The sequence below is a fragment of the Salvia splendens genome, unplaced genomic scaffold (genome assembly GCF_004379255.2).
Source record: "Salvia splendens isolate huo1 unplaced genomic scaffold, SspV2 ctg667, whole genome shotgun sequence".
Taxonomy (NCBI): Eukaryota; Viridiplantae; Streptophyta; class Magnoliopsida; order Lamiales; family Lamiaceae; genus Salvia; species Salvia splendens.
In genome coordinates, this window is record NW_024599331.1 from 9,216 (window position 1) to 34,874 (window position 25,659).

At 38.8% G+C, this 25,659-nt stretch overlaps 2 protein-coding genes and 1 pseudogene across 3 annotated transcripts; 1 reads left to right on the forward strand and 2 right to left on the reverse strand.

Moving 5' to 3' along the window:
- The first annotated feature begins 679 nt into the window (after positions 1–679).
- LOC121790919 (cyclin-dependent kinase C-1-like) lies at positions 680–5,450 on the forward strand. Of its 2 annotated transcripts, none has more exons than XM_042189008.1 (12): positions 680–882; positions 2,025–2,106; positions 2,242–2,332; positions 2,416–2,445; positions 2,531–2,652; positions 2,744–2,816; positions 2,894–3,014; positions 3,111–3,228; positions 3,777–3,916; positions 4,011–4,068; positions 4,346–4,416; positions 4,615–5,450. In XM_042189008.1, exons 1-12 carry the CDS (start codon positions 779–781, stop codon positions 5,150–5,152), a joined length of 1,548 nt encoding a protein of 515 aa, XP_042044942.1. In that variant the 5' UTR covers positions 680–778; the 3' UTR covers positions 5,153–5,450. The 2 variants fall into 2 exon arrangements, with proteins under 2 accessions (XP_042044942.1, XP_042044943.1); XM_042189009.1 differs by having other exon boundaries at positions 2,537–2,652.
- Positions 5,451–5,717: 267 nt separating this feature from the next.
- Positions 5,718–7,146, reverse strand: LOC121790921 (annotated as a pseudogene).
- Positions 7,147–9,421: 2,275 nt separating this feature from the next.
- On the reverse strand, positions 9,422–12,869 carry LOC121790918. The gene is made up of 8 exons (XM_042189007.1): positions 12,652–12,869; positions 11,583–12,100; positions 11,420–11,492; positions 10,392–10,469; positions 10,246–10,309; positions 10,082–10,169; positions 9,897–9,981; positions 9,422–9,652 (listed from the first exon to the last, which is right to left on the reverse strand). Exons 1-8 carry the CDS (start codon positions 12,793–12,795, stop codon positions 9,569–9,571), a joined length of 1,134 nt encoding a protein of 377 aa, XP_042044941.1. The 5' UTR covers positions 12,796–12,869; the 3' UTR covers positions 9,422–9,568.
- Between the last annotated feature and the right edge of the window lie 12,790 nt (positions 12,870–25,659).

A 25,659-nucleotide genomic window follows, 5' to 3' on the forward strand; every position in this document is an offset into this window, starting at 1 on the left:
TTCCCCTGTTTTTTCTCTTTTTCTCTTACTTTATTAATTGAGAATTAATTCATTTCATTTCAAGACTTGTTATGTTTGATACCAGATATAGTGCAACTTACATAAAGAACGATGCAGTAATGCAGATGATAAGGAAAGACAAACTAACAACAAAAGCACAAAACAAATATGACATGCCTGTCTCTTTTACTAATAAATGTATCGATATCGATTTCGCAGCAGACAACATATTCAAACAACGTCAACACAACAAGCAACACAATCTCCTTAAATAAAAGCATAATGGTAAAATAACCACAAAAGCTAGAAAAAGGAAAACAACAACAATAACTAAATCTTGAATTCTGAAAGTTCCGAGACAACTATAATTTGACAATATTTCTTGAATATTCGGGAAATTTTTCCTTTGAAAAATACAACTGAAAAATGAAAAAAAAAATTGCCTACATCCAGTGATTTGTATTTTCATTTCTCAAAAACTAAGGAGCATATATACAATTACTGTAAAGTTCAGTACCAGATTGCAATAACTTACTTGGGAATAATTCCTAAATTAAAATTTTGCTGGATTTAAATTTAACTAAAATACCTACTTAATATAATTAAATCAAGAATAAATATGAATATTAAGCGTTAAAAATAAAGCAAAATAGTTCTTCTTAATCGCGTTTTAAATTAACGCCGCAGCGTGGCCATCGACGTATTAAACCCCAATTCTCAGATTTTCATCGCCGGAATCGTCCCTGATCCTGCCACCTCCACTTCGGCGGTCGAGATTATGGCGGCTACTAATCAGCTCAATGTCGACGAGCGGCCGTCGTGGGGGTCTCGGAGCGTCGAGTGCTTCGAAAAACTCGAGCAAATCGGGGAAGGGACATACGGGTGATTCCAAAGCTTCTCCTTTTTTTGTCTATTATTTCTTCGATTAATTGAATACATTTTCGATTTTGAAAGTTGCGGTGATTAATTAAATCCTCGGCTATTTGAAATTTACGTGATTTCTGTTTAGAGTTGGCGTAATTGTGTTTAGGTATTCAATTTACTATCTCTCCTTAATTGTGATGGGGTGTAATTTGTAGAATTTTGTTATCCCTCAATTAGCTACAGCAATTTCAAGTTTTTGAAAAAATTTGTTTCTCCCCCATATTGGTATGACCATAGGGAGTTGTAGTATCACTACTACTTGTTTTGTGCTGTTGCAAACAGATTAGTTAGGATGTGAAGGTGATATTTTCTCCCCCGACATTTATCGTGGTGTTAGGATGATTTAGAAACAAATGGTGCTGTCTTCGATCTTGTATCCTCTAGTTTATCGTAGTACCGTACATAAATCTTCGGTGGAAAGTAAACCTACCTGCAAGAGCTTTTATTTAAAAGGCTATGTTGTTAGAATAGGTAGTCATCTGACGAATAAATGTTTCGGTTCTGTGTAACGTTGATTTTGTTGTAATGGTACTTGTGGGAAGCTTAATTGAATTGATTTTCCTCTACGTTTTGAAGCAAGGTTGGAAAAGCTTATACTATTGGATAAGTTAACATCCTAGTTGAATTTCATACATTTAGTACATCCATGAATTCATCTATCAAGGATTTTTTTACTCATGCTTTTGTTTGCGTGATATGATTTTTCTTGCAAGTATATTTATATCAAGAATTTGAATTTCTTGTACCTTTGTGTTTGGAGAATGATATATGATTTGAGTATTATTAGGTGAGCTGTGGTCTTATCCTGCCCTTTTATCTGCATTTATAAAAGTATATATACACACATTCGTGAAAGCCTTTGGTTTTTGATGGTTTGGAACATAACAAGTTTCATGCACAGCACACAGAACAATATTGCGAATAGTACATAATGATTAGTTAATAGTTTAATGTTATTGTCCCTAGAATAGGCTGGAGCATTATAAATTGTTCAAGTAATGGAGATAATCTTTTGAAATATAATAGTACCAAGATAAACTCAAATGTCATCTTCTAATGTGTTTGTTTTGTGTATGTTCTGTTTCTTTTTCCTCCCCCAGTCAAGTATATATGGCAAGAGAAAAGAGAACTGGAGAGATTGTCGCTTTGAAAAAGATACGGATGGATAATGAAAAAGAGGGGGTATAGCTCTTGACCTTAGTCATTGCCATCTTTAAATTATTCTAAACTTGACTTTAGAAATGCCAATGGTGCTTCTGGCTGGTTCTCAACATTTTCTTTCATGAAATATTTGACATAATTTTCCCTCCATTGCAGTTTCCCATCACTGCTATCCGAGAAATTAAAATTCTAAAGAAGCTACAACATGAAAATGTTATTCAGTTGAAAGAGATAGTGACATCTCCTGGTAATTTTTTTCTTAAAATTAATTTCTTACTTCTCCTGATATACCAATCCTCATTTCGAACTTGTTGTGGTTTCTTTATATAGGTCGGGAAACCAACGAGCAGGTACAGCCAGGTAATAACCTAACTCTCTGCTCTTCGATGATGAGAGCTCCTTGTTTTCCTGTTACTGAACACCAATATGGCACCTTTTTTTATAGTTGCAGATGCAGAGAACAATAAGTACAAGGGAAGCATTTATATGGTGTTTGAATACATGGATCACGACTTAACTGGCCTAGCAGATCGTCCTGGACTAAGATTTACTGTTCCCCAAATAAAAGTACTGCAAGCTTTCCTGAGATTTATAGTATTAGCTTCTATGTTCTGTAAATTTCTGCCAGTGGAGAATCTAATGTATAATGTTTTTGTAGTGTTACATGAAGCAACTGCTCACAGGTCTTCATTACTGTCATGTTAATCAAGTGCTTCATAGAGACATAAAAGGTTTTAATGTGTGTTATCGGTATTATATAAAACTAAAATCGTGTAAGTGGTCAAAATTTGATTCAACCTCATTGCAGGCTCCAATCTTCTCATTGACAATGAGGGAAACCTGAAGCTTGCAGATTTTGGACTTGCACGTTCCTTTTCCAATGACATTAATGCTAATCTTACAAATCGGGTTATAACATTGTGGTACAGGTATATCCTCTCTTCTTTGTCAATCATGAGTCCATTTAAGATCCTGGTAGTACTGATGACTCTGTTTGACCTCAATTTTATGCTGTTAATATGTAGACCTCCAGAGTTACTTCTTGGAGCTACAAAGTATGGTCCAGCTGTTGACATGTGGTCTGTGGGTTGTATCTTTGCTGAACTATTGTACGGAAAACCAATCTTACCAGGAAAGAATGAGGTTAGGGTTACCTGTGAACCTTGTGGCAAAGTTTCTTATGCTCATTTTACTTTCTGTGACCGTGAAATTCTTTTGTGTGGATTGTTTGTATATGACCTTGTACAGATGCACAATACCCACGTAATATACGTATATATTTACTAAAATGTATGGCAATATCGAAGCCCGTCGTAGGAATATTTTGTTTTATTGTGGATGGAAAAAAGAAAAGTATGACAGTTATTTCTCTACCTCGTTTCCAAGTTATTTGGAAACACTGTCCACCTTTCCCAAGAAAGTTGATAAATAGGAGAAGAAACATGAGAAGAAAATGTGAAGGGGGTGTGTCAAACTTTAGATGCCATCTCTTTTTCAGAAGTGATTCATACCTTTGAGTCATCATCAAAAGTCAACTAATATGTATCGACATTGCTGTTCAGAATAGAGTTGAGTTCAGACTTGAGTATGGCTTACTGACATTCTTTGGTGTTGTTTCATCATTGTTTTGCTGATTGGTTTTAGTGAACATGTGTTTTGAACTTATTATCTTATAATAACTCCTAATGCAGCCTGAACAGTTGAATAAAATATTTGAGCTTTGTGGAACCCCTGATGAGTTGATATGGCCCGGAGTTTCCAAGATTCCTTGGTATAACAAATTTAAGCCTACTCGTCCTATGAAAAAGCGAATCCGGGAGCTCTTTAGACAGTAAGTACTGAATCCAAGTTTTATTTATATGTTATGTTATTTCCAAATGCTCTATTATTGATTAATGTGTGCTGAACGATCATTTTCTATGCAGTTTCGACAGACATGCTTTGGATTTACTGGAGAAAATGCTAGTTCTTGACCCTGCACAGGTATCTTTGTCATCTATAGAGGTGTTTTCCTCTGCTACGAACAACTCATTGTGTGATAAGAGTCGAAGTATTCAAAGCACATTCAAAAGTAATATGAAAGAAAATGTGAAGTGAAATAACGAAGCATACCCAAAATAGAATCTTGCGACTGTTTCGTTACCCTAGCTCTTAATTAACTACGTATATGTAACTTTCTTTGCCTGAAAAAAACTCTTCATTTAGTATTTAAGCCTTTTTCTCATCCTCTCTTTTTTCCGCCTGTGTTTATATCTCTCAGAGAATCTCAGCAAAGGACGCCTTAGATGCAGAATATTTCTGGAATGATCCCTTACCTTGTGATCCGAAAAGGTATGCTCAATTAAACTTTCTTTTTTTTTCAATTGATAAATGAACATAAATTTAAAGGCCGTGTCATAGTGAACCTGAACCTTAGACCTTTGCGTCAAAATTTAACTTAAAGATTGCATTTTGGGTTTGATTGCTTTCACACACTCTTAATGTTGATCTCTGCCAAGTGATCCCTGCATATATTTCTTGATTGTACAGTTTGCCAAAATACGAATCATCACACGAGTTTCAGACAAAGAAGAAGAGACAGCAACAACGACAGAATGAAGAAATTGCAAAACGGCAGAAGTTGCAACATCCACAGCAACATGCTCGCTTGCCCCCCATCCAACAATCCGGACAGTCTCATCAACAGCACTGGAATGGCCCCGGTCATCAGATGAACAACAACTCTCAGATGGCCATGTCTGGTGCGCCCAGTCATCATCAATACGGAAAGCCACGTGGCCCACCAGCAGGACCCAGTAGGTATCCCCCAGGCGGGGCTGGAGGTGGTGGTGGTGGCTACTATCAAGATCGCGGAGGTCAGAGCGGAGGCTACAGTAGTGCCCCGTTCCCCTCACAGGGGCGAGGACCCCCACCATATCCTGGAAACACAGCCCCCTCAAACGGCCCCCGAGGAGCAGCTGGTGGATATGGGGCTCCTCCTAACTACTCACAAAGCGGCCAATACAACGGAAGGGGTCAAAATCCTATGGGTGGCAACAGAAACCAGCAGTATGGTTGGCAGCAATAGCTAAGACAAGTCGCTGTTGCTTCATAAACGCGTCACATACGAGAGGGAGGATCCGTCACCTCCATTTGTTTCAAGTGGTTGCAGTTTTGCAAATTCTTACTAGGCTTTGTATATCTAGTGGTTTTTTCTTGATTCATTGGTATAGATTTTTGTCAAGAATGAGTGGATTGATTTGGTCACTGAATTGACATATTTAACCATGTAGGCAGGCAGCTTTTGTACCTTTTCATGACCCTTATTGGTATTCTGTTATCTCCTCACTATATATGGTTTCTACATGTAATATTTTCAATTTAAATCCATGATCTTCTAAGATTAAGAACAGCTTTACCTATTCTTTGGGCTAAATAAGAATTGCTCCTGCTGTTGTTGGCAAAACATTGAAGAGTTCCAATGCATTTAAATGTATGAGCAATATATATATATATTATATATATATATATATATATATATATATATATATATATATATATATATGATGATCATTGTAAGCCAATCTGTGTGCCAAAAATCTGCTCAAGTCTATATATATATATATATTTAGACTCCTAACTTTGTCCATTTCCTAGCATGTGCAGCCTCCTCCTTGCTGCTCATTCTGGCCCCCGTTTCCGGTCGGCTTCAAGTTCACATCGACCATATCATCGCGCTTTGCGGAGGAGAGAGCCTCCATCCCCGGAAGCGCTGCAGCTATCTTACGAAACAGTGGCTGCCATCGCAGCGTTGTTTGTTATAGCATCAAGTAAGAAATGAACTACTACAAGATTCAAACTAGATAAGATATATATGTTCTAGGTAGTGATAAAATGCAAACTCTATATATTGTACAAACTCTAAACTATGATCTGAACCGTTAGAAAATCTCTAACATATAACAAAATAATAGCAACAGAAAATGTCAACACAACATTAACCGTTTTGTTTATGTTGTTTCTCATATATTGACATTTTCTAATGATCCAGATCATAGTTTAAAGTTTGTACAATATTTAGAGTTTGCATTTGATTACATCCATGTATGCTCTTTACCTTTATATTGAAACCGGCTTTAGCACTAGTTTCTACGAACATCACTTCGAACTCACGAGCCTTGATATCACCTTCTTCAATCGAAACTTGGCTGCATACACCATATCAGTCATTTTTATGTCTCGGATGACTTATCGTGTTCGTTTCCTTACCGTTTTTCGACAAGATCGGTTTTATTCCCGACGAGGACGATGATCACATCACCACCACGTTCCGTTCTTACTTCCTCAATCCACTTGGAAGTGTTCAAAAATGACTGCCTATCTGCACATCAATTGTTTTTAGTATATTTTTTGGTGCAAAAACACAAAGGAGTTTAAATAAAAAGTTGCTTACTAGCAACATCATAGGCAATCACTGCCACAGAAGAATCTCTAATGTAGCTTGGAATTAGACTTCTAAATCTTTCTTGCCCAGCAGTATCCCTGTGATTCTTTCAAAGGGCTATTTTAGTAATTTCACACACCATCAATATATTCCTCACAATAACAAATTGTTAGTTAGTTGAATGAAATTTTTTGAGAATTAAATTTCTAGAGATTAAACAAATTGTTACCAAAGCTGCAAGCGAACCGTTCGATCTTCTAGGTACATTTTTTGGACAAGAAATCTATTCCAATTGTAGCCTGCATACAAACAAAAATTACAGAAAAATAAAAAAAAAAATTGCAAATTTTATTATCATGTTAAAAACTAAGTGCGTGCATGGTTTCTTTCTTCCTTTCCATAAAAAAGTTTGATTCCTTAAATTTTTTGACGTATCAAATCTCAATCCAAGAACGTGATTAGATTAAATATAACAATATTATTTAATTATATTAAAGAGAAATAGAAAAAAAAATTGACCTGATAGGTTGTATCGAATTTATCGTACATGAAACGGGTGATGATGCTGGTTTTTCCGACGGACTGATCGCCGAGAAACACCAGCTTGTATTTTGCTAATGGTGACACCACCGCCGCCATTCTCTCTCTTTACAATATACCAATATGCATGTATTATTTGATGAGAACGATGATGGATACAAGATCTGGATCAAGATGGAGAAATTTATGGAAATATCACAATGACACAATGTTAGGATGAATGGTCTTAGCTTTGTAAAACGTGTTTTACACATATATGTGTTGGTGGTTAAATTAAATTGGGCGTGACAATCCCTAACACAAATTTACCTTTTTATAAACGATATTTCATTATGTTACTCCATTCAATACTTAATAATATTGGAATTTTATAAGATTATTATTATTATTATTCCTACCATATTATATACCCCCGTCCCATTAAAATAAGGACATTTTCCTTTTTCGTCCGTCTCATAAAATTATCTCATTTCCATTTATGGAAAGTTCTCCCAAACTCATTATCCATATACATGAATTTATTTACAACTTATATCACTAAGATCTGACATTAAACACTAATAATAATATGAGTCTCATTATCCATCAACACTATTTTAACTACCCTTCTCCCCATCTTTCTTAATTTACCAATTATACATTAATCTTAGTGTCATCCCAAATGTCCTTATTTTTTTGGTGAAATAATCAAGTTTGGATGCAAATATATTTGGGAATTCTTTTACAATTTTGGGGTATGTATCCTATTACCATTTAGGCACAGTTAACATAACATGGTTTGTATTTGACCATAAGTAGGAAGCCCGCCGTTTTGGAGCACAAAAATTCCATTTAGGGTAACTGCCCAAGTAGGCATAGTTACATATCTATGTTGGTAACTGAGTGCTGATTTAATACCAAAAAAAGCACTTTTCTCCATTCCAACATCTCTCCGTCGACGAACTTGAGTGATAAATCCAACATCAAGAGGTAATTGCGATTTACAAAAATTTCAATTGTTTTCTTCAATTTATGAACAAGGTTTCGAGATTGATGAGCTATATTTTAGGGTTAGGGTGAATGAGGTTTCAGTTTGTGGCTCTCTATTTGATTGTGTGCTTGTCTGTGGACGACTGGTGGAACTCTACTTATATCACTTTTGTATATAATATTTAGTGCTCTACTTTTGTATATAATATTTACAATGATTTTGAATGTATGTATATTTATAATAATTTTATATTTTAAAAATGAATAATACATATTTGCAAGCTAAAGCATGTTTATATTTATTAACGAAGCTAGTGCTACTTAAATATTAATATAATATTATTTATTTTATTATTAAAAATAATATTAAATTAAAATATTTAAATATAAATTCCGCTCCGCCATTTTCGGTGTCTGGTTCCGCCACTGTTGTGAGGTTCAAGAGTCAATTTGAAGTCCAACCATTTGCCCCATTCCTAAATAGCAGACCAAACATATGCAAGTGAAATATCGTTAGAATCCTTATAAAATTAACTTTAATTTGGTATATGTTGTGTGAGAAAAAAAATTTGAATTGAGATAGTTATATGCATTTAAAGTTTTGAGATATTTTTTAAAGTTTTATAACTAATTTGTTGTTTATTGCCATAAATATTTTTATTAACAATTTTTATTGACTTATATTGAAGCGGAATGATATTGGCCCTTGATTTAAAGATCTAATATTTATAATTTAAACTTTGAAGTTTATTTTGTGAACCAGATTAGGTTATGGGAAGCAGATTTGAATAGAGTGGAGATGACACATGCACATCTTCATGACAAATTCCTGTCAAGGGTATGCAGTACTCCCTCCGTTCCCTCATAGCCGAGTCCTTTTTTTGCACTCTGTTTTCAGAAAATTATAATAAATGATTAAAGTGGAGAAAAAGTAAAGTAAGAGAGAAATTAATGTAGAAAAATTTTATACATTATTCTCTCTCTTACTTTACTTTTTCTCCACTTTAACTATTTATAACGATTTATTATGAGGGAACTGAGGTAATTCGTGAACACAAACATACACATTCTTGTATATTGACCCTACCCTTACTAATACACCGACCTTCCTCGGTCTTCCAGGACGTCTTTGAAGCTGCTTGTGACTTTGCACGAGAGTACGGGGGTTTGCTGTGGGAGAACTCGAAGAAGATGTGCCTCGTCGTCAAGGCAGACAGTTGAGAGAATTTCTTCGTAGCCAGAAGCAATAGTTTCTATGAGAAAGCACTTCTTTTGATTCTGATTTCTTCTAAGAAAATAACAGTTACACACAAATTTTGCGTTAGATGTAGTTTGTAAGAAACACAAGTGCTTTCTATAAACAGTGGTGCCAAATATTGCAGCTTAATTAGAAGAAAAAACGCGTTTTGTATACACAGCCATATTTTCTTGCAACATTGTACAACAAAAAAAGGTTGTAAGAAGAGAAAAACAGATCGATATATAGAGAGGATTGTGTGTGTTTGTAATTTGTTAGCTAAAGAAAACAGAGAAATCCCCATCCCTGTTGTTCTACCAGTGGCAAATCCCGAGCGTCTCTATTCGCGATAAAGCGACCATTTCTTCATATTTCGAAGCATACACAAAACCCCATAGCTACAAAAACACCAGAAATGGTTGGTTAGGTATTCAGTTACTTGTTTTTCTTTCTTTTCTTTCATTAATATCTTACACCTCATGATGATAGACTACTACCTAACAAATTGAATTTCAAAACAAAGTCTACTTATTGGCTGCGAATCTATCGTTACCGGAAGTGTGAAACATTTCTAAAAAAGTGAGCATGCTTTAGAAAGTTTTTACCCCCCGTGGGTGGAAAAATAAATTACTTGACACCTACCTCGACTTCCTTGATATCGAACTCTTCGGAGAGTGCCAAACAAGGATTGTCGTAGGTTTCTGATGATGAACTTGATCCGCTTATTCTAAACAGAGGGGAAGGTAAAATCATCTTATAAGAGCCAGAGTGTGTATATATATGTCATTATTTGTGTAACAAATAGTTGAGCAAATGGAAAAGCTTACAGATCTCCATCCAAATAAAGTGCAAAATGGCCACCTCCACCCATGGCCAAATAATTAGTAGAGCACAAAGTAAAATAGCGATTCTTTCCTGTCATACATTTTTTAAGATTGAAGTCAACACGAAAAAACTGATGTTAGCAAGAAAACAGAGCAAGTGTAGATACCTGTTGGGCGATAAATTAGAGGATTTCCGGAGATATTTGAGAACACAAATGAGTCAATGGTCCCCTGTAACAAACTCGCATTTATTCGAGTCAAGTGAAAGATCAATACTCCAGCTTGAAGAAGAAAGGTATGGACCCAACATTACCTGGTACCTCTTATTGGTTGATCTCAAAGGTGCCTCAACCAAACCACCAAAGGTTGCACCTTTGCGATCCCCGACAACCTAAAAGTACAGAATATTTAAGTATAAGAAGTACACATGGCCGGACCCAAAGTGTAAGGGGGAGGGGCTTAAGCCCTCAATGAAATATTTTTAAAACTTTTTTCTATTAAATTTTTTAGGAATTTAGTCAAGTTTAGTGTTAGTTATAGTGTAAAAGCCCCTACAAATTATCTAAATTACTCAAAAATATACATAAAATAAAATTTAAAAATCTCAGCCCCTATCGATGATTATTTCTGCGTCCGCCACTGGAAGTACATACACTCCATACAGTAGCAAATGCCATTAAATGCAGACGAAACTGCAACAGGTTGTTTGGTAACGTATAGCCAGCAGTAAGTAGTTGAGATGGGCACACAGCCGAAAGAGATTAGGTAAGATATTCAAAGATCAAGTAATACCTTAACAGTCAACAGGGTTGTTCTTTACGTCATTATAACAAAAGTTTCGATTGGGCACTCGTTCATGCACAAATGCCAACAAAAGGTGCAAATGATTAAGACCCAAACGAGTCATATCCAAATCATTAATAAATTTCAATAATACGGCAAGTCATTTGTAAAGACTTTAGACAGTCTATGAGTTCTGAATCATCGCCCTATCCCGTGTAATCAAAGTCTTTGTCTTCTTCCATCACCCTATCCCGTGTAATCAAAGTCTTTGTGTTAATGTGTTTCCTTATGAATTCCCTTAAGCTTACTGGATGAGTCTATATTACTCACCGTTGAAAAATGAAGAAGCTATTTCTAAATCAAGTTAAGGCTATGTCAAAATTATTGGTAATTAAATAAGAAGCTGTGTAATGTTAATTCATGGAAAATTAGAATTCTAACTCAAGCAAGCCTAGAGTTTTCGTGGCCAAAGGGTATTAAGTACAAGAAACATAAAAACAACAAATACAAATAACAATGTCAATAACAATAAAGCACCGTCATAGGTTAAATGACTACCAGCAGACTGAGACCAGGCCAGATCATACTTCTTCTGTATAATGTCGCAAGTGAAATTCCATGCCTCCAAGTGCTGAAATATAACAGACCTTTAAGTTAAACTAATACACCCACACTCATAAATGTAGCATAATAAGTTCGATGAATATTCTCAAGTCTCAACCTGTACAATAGCATCCATTTTCGTCCCTGGATAATCACTGGGAGAGCACTATAAAGAAGACACCGAGTCTTTTCAGACAGAAGCAAAGATGGTTCAGATATCTCAGGAAGATTTAGATCCACTGAAGGTTGTGACTTATTCAAGATTTTCAGGGCTATTCCATCATCCCTAGAGCCCATGGAATCACCTCCATCGCCAACTGCCATATCCGGATTCCCCTTCATGGATTGACTTCTAAAACCACCAATTCTAGCAGCTTGATAGAAAGCTTTTCCAAGAGACTGTTTACCCCTTGAAAACAAACTCTTCTTCTTCGCATTCTCTTTGGTAGTCATCGGTTCAGATGACGGTGCAATGTCATCCTCAGGAGAACTACTTTTTTCATCCCGAGCTTGAGATTCCGAGGGTGCTATAAACGAATACAGAAATGCAGTAAACGAAGATGTGTCGGGACCATCAGCAGAGTCCTTCAAACCCTCCGTCTCAGACTGTTTGTTCTCAGAGTTATTCAAATCATCCTATAAAAAACAGACGAAGACTAAAGAACGTCACAAATAAATAAAAACCGAAAGAAAGGTGCTGCTGCAAGAGACAAGAGACATCACTCCTTTCCCTCACAACCCCTACCTCATCATCGCCTATTAGCTAGTACATTACTTCCGTAACTCGTCTAAACCTCAATCACAACACAGATTGATCATTTCATTGTCAGGAATCACAGACGTCGAAATTCTATATCCTGAATTGTGAAGCAGGTTTAGGCAATTTTTGAGTACTCCTAACATATGAATACAAAAAAATGATAGTACACATCCTATTCCAATCCAATGGCACAAGTAGAGCAACCAATTAGTTCCAATTCAAATGCAAATTGAATTAGTTCCCCTAACAAACAACCAATTAGGCAAAAGCAGTTGAAAAACCTAACCATGAGCTACAATAACCACAACGGAATCAACAAATTCTGATAAAGCAGCTACTACTTCAGCTTGGATTAGGTCAGAAAAGGCACCTAAACAACCGATCACCAAAATCCTATAAAAAAAAGGAATTGAGATAAGAAATTTACAGAAGAAGATGGTGGCGGAGATGGTTTATCGGAGATAGGGTTGAGCAAACCGGTGGTTAGATCAGAAAAGAAGTGCGCTGCTTTAGTCCTCAACGACTTCGATGGCTGCTTTTGCAGGTCGTCTTGCTTCTGCTTTCTCCCCATTTAATTATAATTTTTTTCAGAATTCCACTATCGCTGCGGCATATGCTGCTCAGCCTCAGCTGCATGCAATCAAATTGAATCACACGCTAAGAGCATCCACAGTGGAACGGACATCCCGACGGACTTCCCAAAAACATCTTCTGCACATCCCACTGCACGTCATAAGGACATCCCACTGCACAATGGTAGACATCCCAAGGACATCCCAATGGATATCCACAATAATAAAAATTCACAAATTCACCAAATTAAACAATTTATGGAATTAAAATTTCGATACGAATACGGACGGAGAAAGTGCAATGATAATTTAATTAAATAAAAAAAATAAAAAAGTACGTTTCAAAAAAAAAAGTCTAAACAAATTACATTATAAATATCAACGGTAACCCCCCGCACCCATAACTCTTCAATTATATCGTTCTGGAGTCGAATATGAGCTTGTCGTTGGCGCATGTCGGAAAATGCACGGACTCTTCATGGGGTATCCCCATACGTACATTGGCGGTGGCCACGTCGTGGCTTGGACCAGCAGCATCAACATCATCATTGGCCCAATCAGCCAGTGCTAGACCTTCATCTTCGACAATCATGTTGTGCATGATAATACATGCGTACAAGATATCAGCGATGCTGTCAATATACCACAGCCGTGATGGACCCTTCACTGCCGCCCATCGAACCTAGAGCACACCAAATGCCTGCTCCACATCCTTGCGCGCTGCCTCCTGACGACCCGCAAAATAGATCTTCCTTTTGTCTGTTGCGCATCTGATCGTCTTCACAAAGACGGGCCACATAGGATATATCCCATCCGCCAAATAATAGCTCATATTGTGCTGGTTGCCGTTGGCGATGAAAATGACGGCCGGACCAACGCCCATGCACTGGTCGTTGAAAAGGGGCGACGACTGGAGGACGTTGATGTCGTTGTTCGACCTGACTACTCCAAAATACGCATGCCAAATCCACGGCCGGTAATCAGCTACCGCTTCAAGGATCATCGTGGGATTCTTGCCCTTGAAACCGATAGTGAACACCCCTTTACAGGAGGTGGGGCAGTTCTTCCACTCCCAAATGCATACAATCTATGCTGCCCAACATTCTCGAAAACCCGTGCTGACCCCGTGCATATCCATCAGAGTCTGGTAATCTTCGGGGATAGACTTCCGAAGATACCTATCCCCGAATATCTCCCTAACGCCCTCACAAAAATACTTCAGACATTCGCGGGTAGTCGTCACGCTGATGTGGAGGTACTCATCGAACATGTCGGCCGCACCTCCGTATGCCAGCTGCCTGATTGCGGCAGTGCACTTCTGTATGGGCGTGTGGCCGGGTTTACCAACCGCATCCTCCCTCATCAAGAAATACTCGTATCGACGCTCTAAACCACTCACAATACGCAAAAATAGCAGACGATGCATCTTAAAACGTCACCGGAACATGTTCTTCCCAAATCACGGCTCCGGAGCGAAGTAGTCCTCATACAACCGACGGTGTGTAGCGATGTGGTCCCGGGGTACTATAATTCGACGATGGATGGGTCGAGGTACCGCCTGCTGCTGCTGTTGCTGCAAGGCTGCTTGTATTGTGCGATTTATCTCCCTGGACGTAACGGCCCGCAACTGTTCTTTAATTCGCCGGCGTACGTCATCAGCACCCCCACTCGCACCACTACCACTAGCCATTTTGGATATATAAAAGAAACGTAAAGAGAGAGAAACTCGTTAAAACAAGTTGTGCGAATGAAATGAAGTTCAACGAGCCGTATATATAGAGTTTTTTTTAAACAAATTTAAAAAATTAAAAATCGGGACGTCGTTGGAAAGCCGCGGATCTGCGGTGTCCGCAGCAGACGTCCGTATCCGTCCCTCCCACGCCTAATGCCGGACGTCCCTCGCGGACATCCGACACGCCGATCTGACGTCCGCCGGGATGTCCGCCGCTGCGGATGCTCTTTCAAATTTGGAGAATTCAGAGAATACGCTGTTTGTCTGTGTTGGAGAAGAGAGGAGAGGTGGGTCTGGATTTGGAAATTGGAAAGGGCAAAGTGTAATATTCTTTTTCTTTTTTGGTATATATAATTGGTAATATGAAATGTCAAGTATAAGGAATTAGGAACAGAGAACATGAACTTTGAATGAATATGCGAGTTGTTTGATGTATGATTATAAAGTAATCCATTTGTCTGCAATAAAATATTCCATTTCTTTTTTTTCATCCGTCCACAAATAAATACTCCCTCTGTCTCTCAAATATTGTCCCACTTTGACCCGTCACGGGTTTTAAAAAATGTAATGAAAAGTGAGTTAAAAAAGTTAGTAGAATGTGGGTCATACTTTTATATATTAGTTTTAGAATAAAATGTGAGTATAAATGAGTTAGTGGGATATGGGGTCAACTACAAAAAATGGTAAAAAGTGAAATGAGACAAACTTTATAGGACGGACGGAAGTGGAAAAATGGGACAAACTTTCAGGGACGGAAGGAAGGAGTATTTCGTTTCACTTTTAGTGTATTTGATAATAAGTGAATTTTACATTCTACTAACTCATTCCGCTCATGTTTTATTATAAAATCAATATATAAAAGTTGACATGCATTCCACTCACTTTTTTACTCAATTTATTTTATAAAGTTATATACTAATTTCTTAAAATCTGTCCCAGTCATATATGAGACATATCTGAAGTAGTTGTAGGCTATTCGCATCCATGAATTTGGAAGTCAAGTCTTTGCCTACAATTTTAAAACTGCACCAAGGATTGGAACGGTATGGTATACCGCGCTGAAATGGTCATACCGCATACCGTACCGTACCGTGCGGTATGACCAAAAACCATACCTTTACCATATCGCTTTTGTCGGTATACCGCAATTGCGGTATACCGAAAAGTCGGTATACCAAAATTTAGATATCGTTACCGTACTGCTTTTGTCGGTATATCGTACCGTGATTTCGGTATACCGTAATATGCGGTATACCGCGGTATACCGTGTTATTTGCGGTATATACCGTAAATTTGCGGTATATATCGCAATTGCGGTATGATGCGGTATAACGCGGTATACCGCGGTATATACAAAATGCATACCTTTACCGTACCTAAAACTGTCGGTACGGTATTATACCGTACCGAAATGTACGGTATACCGAAAATTTGGTATTTTCGATATTTTTTCGGTACGGTAAGTGCGGTATTTCAGTATTTCGGTATATTTTCCCAGCCCTAACTGCACCATAGACGAATCAAGGAAGTTAACAATTCATAATTTAATCGATTAGATTGGTTTATATTTTTATAACATTAAACATAAAACTAGTATTAAACATATAAATAAGGAGAAACATATACACCCTAATATCGTATATTTATAGTCTAAACAAACAAAAATTTCAGGACCATTTTAAAAACTCCTTCACTTCCCCCAATTATTACGAAAAAAAATATCACTTCCCTAACTATAGTAGTACCTATAATTAGTTTTGAGATTATTTTTTTTAAATCTAAAAAATCAGTTGAATCGGTTGGTAGTTCACGGCTGTATCAATAGCGTTTTTTAGAGCATCCGCAGCGGTGGCGGTCGTCGCCACCGCCGTCCGTGCCAGCGGCAAGGAGAAGGGTTGCCGCCGCTGCGCTCGCGCCGCTGGCACGGCGCTGCTCGATGTATCGAGCACGTCCGTGCCAGCGGACGCACACGTGGCGGCACGGGATTGGGCAACGGCGTAGCCGTTGCATTCAAACTTTTTTTTTTAAAAATCGGTATTTAATTATAAATAATGCTAAAAAATAAAAAAAAAATATTTTCCAAATCCCAAAAATATGGCCGTTTTTTCCCGTTTTTTCAGAATTTTTTTGATTTTTTTTTGATTTATTTTTCCCCAAAATCATCTATAAATACACACATTCATCACTCATTTATCACATCAATTCATCTCTCATTCATCTCTCATTCATAATTCTTATACAAACTATCAATACATTCAACCTTCACTCAAAACATCAAATGGATTTCACTCATCTCATGGCGGAAGCGGAGCGCGAAGAACAAGAATACTACGAACAACATCGTGCCGCTTACGAAGCATATGTCGCGGCGAATACCCCCGCTCATCCTCCTCAACGCACTAGATCAAATCGCCGCTACATCCATCGTGACCGGGAGGGAGCCCACGAAAGACTCGTTGCCGACTACTTTGCCGACCATCCGCGGTTTCCGACAGATTACTTCAAGCGCCGTTTTCGCATGTCAAAGCGCTTGTTCATGCAAATTGTCAACACATTGTCCGCACGTGTTGAATACTTTCAAACAGGTGTAGATGCAGCCGGCCGGCAAAGTATCACGGCGTTGCAGAAGTGTACATGTGCCATCCGACAACTCGCTACTGGGCAAACGGCCGACATCTTCGACGAGTATTTGCATATCGGTGAGTCCACTGGAATCCTTTGTTTAAAGAATTTTTGCGAGGGCGTTCGTTCTGCTTTTGGGGATGAATTCCTTCGGGCACCCACCACCGATGATTTCCAACGGTTGCTTCGTCTTCACGAATCAGTCCATGGCTTTCCCGGAATGCTTGGCAGCATTGACTGCATGCATTGGAGGTGGAAGAATTGCCCGACTGCTTGGAGGGGGCAACACTTAAGCGGTCACAAAGGCGGCGGCCCAACACTTATCCTTGAGGCGGTCGCCGACTATCGCCTATGGATTTGGCATGCATATTTCGGCGTTGCCGGATCCAACAACGACTTGAACGTGCTCTATTCTTCACCACTCTTCAATGATGTGATGAATGGTGTAGCACCGGCGATCGACTTCACCATCAACGGAAATACATACCGCATGGGTTACTATCTCGCCGATGGTATCTACCCAAGGTGGTCGACGTTCGTGAAGACGCTCCACAACCCGCACGACCCGAGCCGGGTTCTTTTTGCGCAGCGTCAAGAGTCAGCGCGGAAGGACGTCGAAAGAGCCTTCGGGGTCCTTCAATCTCGATTCAACATTGTGAAGGCCCCGGCTCGGCTGTGGTACGTGAATAATATCGCCGACATCATGTTCACGTGTATTATATTACACAACATGATTATAGCCGACGAAGGCCGAGGGCGGCTAGCTTCTACGACGAGGACGAAGCCGGAAGCTCAACAGCGAGGTCTCCCCCACGCCGAGGCGAGCATACGACGGTTGGCCAAAGGATCGAGACAAGACACACAATGCGCGATACTCGAATCCACAATCAACTACAAGAAGACCTAATCAACCACATGTGGGCGAAATTCGGCAACGAGTAGTGGTTTTTTTAATTTTTAGGATTTTAATTATGTAATTTTTAATTTTTAGGAGTTTAATTATATAATTTTTCATTTTTAGGATTTTAATTATGTAATGTTTAATTTTATTTGTCATTTGTAATATTTATTGTGGTTTTTAAATGAATTTTAATATTATGGAAATGTTATTGTTTAATTGAATTTTAAATTAATTGTGCTCGTCCTTGCGGAAGAGCACAGTTGTGGGTGTTGTGCTCTTGCCAGAGAGCAGGCATGAATAGTACCACCCGGGCCCACAACCGTGCCGCTGGCAAGAGCACGGTTGTGGATGCTCTTAGCTCGCAGCAACTCAAAAGTCCACTATTTTAACGTGTAATGCAGATTAGATCAAATTTTTTTGAGATATAAGGTCATTTTATAAATTTAATATATTTCTTCATGTACAACAGATAAAATATTTTATGGAATAAAGTTTACCCATATAAAGTTTGGACTTCTAGATAATAAGTGGGCAACACGATTACAAGCTCTAGGGATGAATTGAAAATTGATGACGTCGACCCTTCTCGCAATAGTCAAGATGTCATCTTTCACAACCTCACTATAAGGATCAAGATCCACATCACCATGTAGTCCCCTAATCAAATTTTGGTTATCACATTGCACATATACCTTAGAGATATTCTGCAAAATGGTCATATTCAAACCATACCGAATTGTGATACCTTCCATCAATGTCGTTGACCCGGCCACTCTAAGTTCAGTCTTACAAGCGAAGACAACCACCCCCTTTTCATCTCTAAAGATCACACCCAATCCAACTCGACCATTCTGGAGAACATTTATATAATTATTCATCAAAAGAGTGCCCGATGGAGGAGGTTCCATTTCTGCATACTGCAATGTTCAATATTATTTCCTGCATTCTTTTCAAAAGCGTCAGACATTTCCATCCAATTTTTGTGCGCCAATGAATGGATTTCTTTCCAGTTAAAAACTTTTTGGTCAAAGTAAAATCCGTTTCTCCTCTTCCAAATATTCCATGCAGTACAAGCAAAAAGTGCAAAGGCTTCATAGGGTAATTTTTCCAAAAGAGACCAAACCACTTGCTTAAAAGAAGAGCTATTAAGGAGATGAAAGTCCAAGCGAAGGGGGCCATACCTCCAAATATTAACCACTTCTGTACAGTGTAGCAATAGATGATCACTTGACTCACAACTCAAGCCACAAATCTCACAAATAGATCCCGCATCAATGCCTCGACGATAAAGATTTTCCTTAGTGGGCAAGTTGTTTACACATGCTCTCCATAAGAAGTGTCGAATTCTTTGTGTAACTTTAGAATGCCACAATCTTTTCCAGCCATTTTCCAGTCTACTTGAAGAGGCTTTATATTCTTGACTTTTCCCAAGAAATGTACCTGCCAAGTGATATGCTGACTGAATATATTCATTTCTTATCATATCCCCATATTCGTTTATTGATAGGGCTCGTTACAAGAATGGTTTTATAGGGGTTTATTACACTAACAAGGGTGATAATGTGCGAAAAAGTGGTGAATTTGAGTGTGCAGGGGCTAAAAAGTGCTAAAGCGGCAGAGTGCATGAACAACTTCATCAACTCGGAAAGAAGCGAGAAATGGCCAGAACCAAAGACAAGTTGATCAGTTGCGGACAAGCAATGGAGCCTGCCCAACCAGCAAATTGATCAAGTGGAGTTCACCACATGAGATGACTGAGTTGATCAAGAGGATCTCACCACATGAAGACATGAGATGACTAGTTGATCAACAGGAGCTCACCACATGAAGACATGAGATGCGCAAGTTGATCAAGAGGAGCTCACCACATGAAGACGTATCTGCTGGATCAAGTAGATGGTGCAAAATGACCGAGCAGATTCAGATTACTGCAAGGGTAAAATGATCAAATTGGATGAGAAGTTGTCTTAGGGTTGAAGTAGAATCTACTCCATAAATAGAAGTTTTCCACAAAGAACAGGCGACACTTAATGCTATCGTAGTTTAGGTAGGAAGTTCTCATAGGCGCTTAACGCCACCACTTTCGTAGCTTAGTTCCATGGTTTCGACGGAGGAATTGACAACTCCGACGTCGGGATTACGTTTTATTTCATGTTTTCAAGACTTTAGTGTAGATTTACAGTGGGTTGGCCGTTTCAATGGTGGAATTGACGCCTCCATATTAGAAGCTCCTTCGCACCTCACTTTCTAGTTAGTTTTAATGGTTTCGGCAGAGGAATTGACGACTCCGACGTTGGATATCCACTTATTTCCAGTTTTATGAAGCTTTAGTTTATTTTCATGTTGATGATGTTATTTACTCATGTTTCTTGGATGCTTTTCGCAATTGGTGGCTTAGATGTTGAGATCTAGTTGCTACACATTATTTGCTTTCTTGTATGTTCTAAGTTTAGAAGTAAATTGTGTTCCGAAGCTTGTTTATTTTCTCCCTACAACTTTTCAATCTTGATCTTATTTTAAGCTGCAAATCCATTACTCTCGTTTCTGAAATGATTTCAAGCAAATGTTTGTTTCAAGTTGCCCTTAGTTTAGTAATTTTCATGTCAAGTCTCTGTCTCCATCTCATTATTTTCTCTTGAAGCTTTCAAAACTCTCTTCCATTCTCCCTTAGTTTAGCTTAAGCTCCCAATCTCTGTTCTCATGCTTTAAAGTTCAAGTTTCCCACATTAGTGTTTAGGTCCATGATCAAGTGGTTAAGGCGTGGTGGCTAACACCAACCCGTGTCATAGAATCGATCTCGAGTAGATCCGTAGTCTCTGTGGTTCGACCCCTCTCTTGCCGTTTATACTTAGTAATATTTGTTGCAAAAGTGAAAAACTATAAATCTTGTTGAAATGAGGGACACGTGCACACGACACACGTGCAAAACCCCGTCTTCATTTATCATCCATTATGCGAGTGCTAAGTGGTATAGCACAAATACGATCCGTTTCATCCTTGTTAAAAAGTTTGTATATTGTCTCTTCTTTCCATATCAAATTTTGTTGGTCAATCAAGTCAGAGATGAAGGAGTTTTCTGTTCCTTGGAAGGTTTTTGGTGCTGAGGGATGCATACCATTTATCCATTACTCACCAATAATTGAAACTTTTTTCCCTTTACCAATTCTCCATGCCATTCATTTATTCACTAGCTCGCGAGATGCAATAAGGCATCTCCACAAATAGCTTGGTTAAAGCCCTATAGGAGAACTGATGACCTCCTTTCTTGGATAATATTTTGTTTTAAGAAGTTTACTAATGAGAGAGTCAAGCTTCTATATTATTCGTCATAATTGTTTACCCAACATAGCTAAATTGAACCGGCGAAGATCACGAAATCCCAATCCCCCATCCACCTTGGAGGTAGTTAGGCAGCTCCATGCATTCCAGTAGATTTTATGTTTTTCTCGCACTCCACCCCAAAAGAAGTGTGCCATTGCCTTTTCAATCTCGTCGCAAATGGAAGTCGGGAGAAGAAAACAGCTCATTGTGTAAGATGGTATAGCTTGAATGATAGCCTTGAGAAGTATTTCCTTACCTGCTCGTGAGAGTGTATTTTCCTTCCAATTCTTTATTTTTTATGCACCTGCTCCAATAGAATCTCAAAAACTTATTTCTTCGATTTCCCTATTACAGTAGGAAGCCCCAAATATTTTTTGTGGAAAGGAACATCATTTACCCCCAACACCTCAAGAATTTTTTCCTTCCTCTGATCACTTGTGTTTTTGCTTACAGTTAGCTCAGATTTCTCGAGATTAATTTTCTGCCCAGAAGCTTTTTCATAAATGTGGAGAATATTTTTCAGTTCAAAGGCTTCCCTCTCATATGCACGGCAAAAGAGATGAGACACTGATGGTGCTGAACGTGCAGCCTGATAACCATGGATATGATTACGTGCTTCAGCCTGATACAAAAGAGTAGACAAAGTTTCTGTACAAAGGACAAACAAGTAAGGAGAAAGTGGATCCCCTTGTCAGAGACCTCTTTCTGGGCAAAAACTATTTGTTGGGACACCATTTAGAATGATTAAGTAAGAAACAGACGAGACACAATTCATAACAGTATTTATCCACATCTCACAGAAACCTAACTTAGTGAGGATTGCCCTTAGAAAAGGCCATTCCATTCGATCGTAGGCTTTACTCATATCTAATTTGAGAGCAAGTACCCCATTTCTTCCCTTAGTTTTCTTTTTCATAGAATGGAACAACTCAAAAGTTGTCACGGCATTATCAGTTATCATTCTTCATGGGATAAAAACACTTTGATTTTCATAAATGATAAAAGGAAGAATATCTTTTAACCGGTTAGCGAGCACTTTAGTTGCAATTCGAACAACAACATTACATAGGCTTATGGGACGGTAATCCGTAGGTGATTCTGAATTAAGAACTTTAGGGATTAACACAATATGAGTTTCATTTAAAGGGGCTTGCTCTAAGGTGCCATTACGAAAGTCAATCACAGTCTGAATTGTATCATGAGAAACCACATGCCAAATTTTTTGATAAAAGTTAGGATTCATACCATCTGGTCCAGGTGCTTTTGATAGATGCATTTGCTGAAGCGCTTTAGTGATCTCCTCCTTTGTGTATGGCTTTGAGAGACTCTGATTCATATGCCTTGTGACCTTTGTGTTAATGGCATCCAATGCAACTTCGATTTCATGGCAGCCTTCAGATCTGAATATAGTTTGGAAGTGGTCCAAGATCACTCTCTCAATATCTTTTCTATTAGTGACAATCAATCCCTCAGCGTTGCAAATTTTCTTGATTGTGTATCTTTTTCTGCAGTGAGTGGCTTTTTTGTGAAAGAACTTAGAATTTTTATCTCCTTCTTTTAACCAGAGTGTGTGTGATCTTTGGCTCCAGAAAATCTCCTCCAGTTTTAAGCACTGATTTAGCTCATCTTCCAAATTTGGATTGTGTTCAGTGTATCCTCTGATTGGATTTCTTGTTGAGCCTTGTCCAGTTTATCTTTAAGCTTATTTATTTTGGTGCAAATATGACCGAATTCGTGTCGATCCCATTCCATAAGCACTTGTCCACATATTTTCACTTTCTCTTGAAAGTTACATCCCCATGTTCTCTCTTGCCATGTATTTCTAACCACACTTTCAAGTTGAGGATGTTGCAACCACATGTTCTCAAATCGAAATCTTTTGCGTCTCCTGCCTTGTTTATCAACACATGCAACCTCAGTGTCAAAACAAACCAGTATTGGTGCGTGATCTGAGCAAATTCGACAAAGATGTTGTTGGAAGAGATGATCAAGCCGCTGCTAACAAAGTTGATCAAGCCGCTGTGTGTCGACGCTCACATTGCATGCCGAGGCTGGATCAAGCCGCTGCTGACCAAGTTGATCAAGCCGCTACATGTCGAGTTGATCAAGCTACTGCTGACAAAGTTGATCAAGCCGTTGCATGTCAAGTTGATCAGCAGCTTGATCAAGTCGCAGCATGCCGAGTTGATCAAGCTGCTGCGTACAATGCTGAGGTTGCTGGCCATGGTTATCGGTGTATGGCGACGAAGCGAGAAGCACGTGATAAACAAACCAAGGCGATAGATAAGACAAAAGAAAGGACAAAGGCCGTTGCGCCAAAAGAACCAATCCGAGAGCTCACACGAGTTGCAGCTGTGATTGAGCCGAGCACGCCAGCTAAGGTGGAGGGCCACCGTTGTACTTGGAGAGACGAGTTGCTCAATGGAATAAAGAAGAGAGAGACTTTGCAGAGTTTGTTAAAGTAGATTGCAGAGTTTGTTAAAGTAGATTAGTGCAATGTTCTGGATTATTCGAATCAAGAATATATGTATTGTATCTGGTTACATTCGATGGAATGAAAAATGCCGATTTGAGTTCTCTCTCTAAACACATCTCCAGTATGTGTGTCTGCATAGCTTCCACAGCTTCTTTTCAGATGTCTCACTTGGTGTTCTGGAAAAATATCACGCCAATTATCATTGGCCATTGCGTTGTCTAATCTTTCTTGGATGTTTGCCTCACCTTTTCTCCCATTTGACCAGGTGAATTTATTTCCAAAAAATTCAAGTCGATCAGTGAGCACTTAGCTGCTGTTTCTCTAAATAGATTCATTTGTTGAATAGAACGATAAGACCCACCACTTTTTTCATGTGACCAAAAGATTTCATTGAAATCACTACAACACATCCAAGCTTCATTTCTATCTCTCTGTATTTACTCCACCAAAGCCCATGTACGCCATTTATTGGTGTTTTCCGACCAACCATAAACCCCCGAGAAGATCCAAGAATCATGTTCCCACGTACAATCCTTCCCATAATATGGTTAGTAGAAAAAGATATAAGATGAAAATCTTCCTCGTCCCATAAAATGCAAAGACCACCCTTTCGTTTTCGAGCTTCTCCAGCACAATCAACAGGTAACCAGCCAACCATCTTAAATTTCACTTGATTGAGATAGTGCATTTGTTGTGAGAACAAGCGAGTCTCCATAAAAATATATAATGTTTGGACCTTCACTAATCAAGATCTTTCTAAGAGCTCGAACTGTCGTTTGGTTCCCAAGCCCACGATAGTTCCAACTTAAGATTTTCATGGCGCTCGGCGGGGCTGGTAACCAGCCTCCGCCGTTGGGAGATGAAAATTATTGATAAACATAGGTTTTGAGGGAGTTATTTTCATTATTGGTTGAAGAATAGCAAGGATTTACACGCCTCATATAGGCCCTTAGTATCTCCACATATGATAAGCTATTAATTCTATACCTAATTCTATACAAGGTATTAAAAAAATATCAATCAACCACTAATTCTTCCAATCTTGATTGCGTAGGATCTTCCCTTGATTGAGTCGGATCTTTCCTTCCAACACTCCCCCTCAAGTTAAGTGATGGGATTACCGATGCTTAACTTGTCCAATACTCCGTGAAAAGATTGAGAGTTCACAGCCTTTGTCAAGATATCAGCCAGTTGATCTTCTGATCTGACGAATGGTAGTTCCACGATCTTTGCATCAATTGTATCCTTTATAAAGTGTCTGTCCACCTCCACATGCTTGGTTCGATCATGTTGAACTGGATTCTCGGAGATACTAATGGATGTCTTGTTATCACACAGTAATCGGCAGGGTTGGGCCGATTTGAGTTCCAACTCGGTCATGAGTCTCCTAAGCCATAGTACTTCGGTTAATCCACTCTTGATTCCTCGGAACTCTGCCTCCGCACTTGACAGAGCTACCACTTTCTGCTTCTTGCTTCTCCATGTCACGAGATTGCCTCCTACAAAGGTGAAATTCCCGGCTGTTGACTTTCGATCATTTGGGTTTCCTGCCCAATCTGCATCTGTATATCCATGTATCTCTAAGTGGTTGTGCCTTTTGAACAACACTCCATGTCCTGGTGTGCCCTTCAAGTACCGTACTATTCGTAGAACGGCCTCCCAATGGTCTTCCTGAGGTGCATGCATGAACTGACTTACCACTCCGACGGCATAAGCCAAGTCCGACCTAGTATGAGATAGATAAATGAGCTTCCCCACTGGTCTTTGATATTTCCCTCGATCAGCCCGTTTAGCTTCTTCTCGGATCTGTA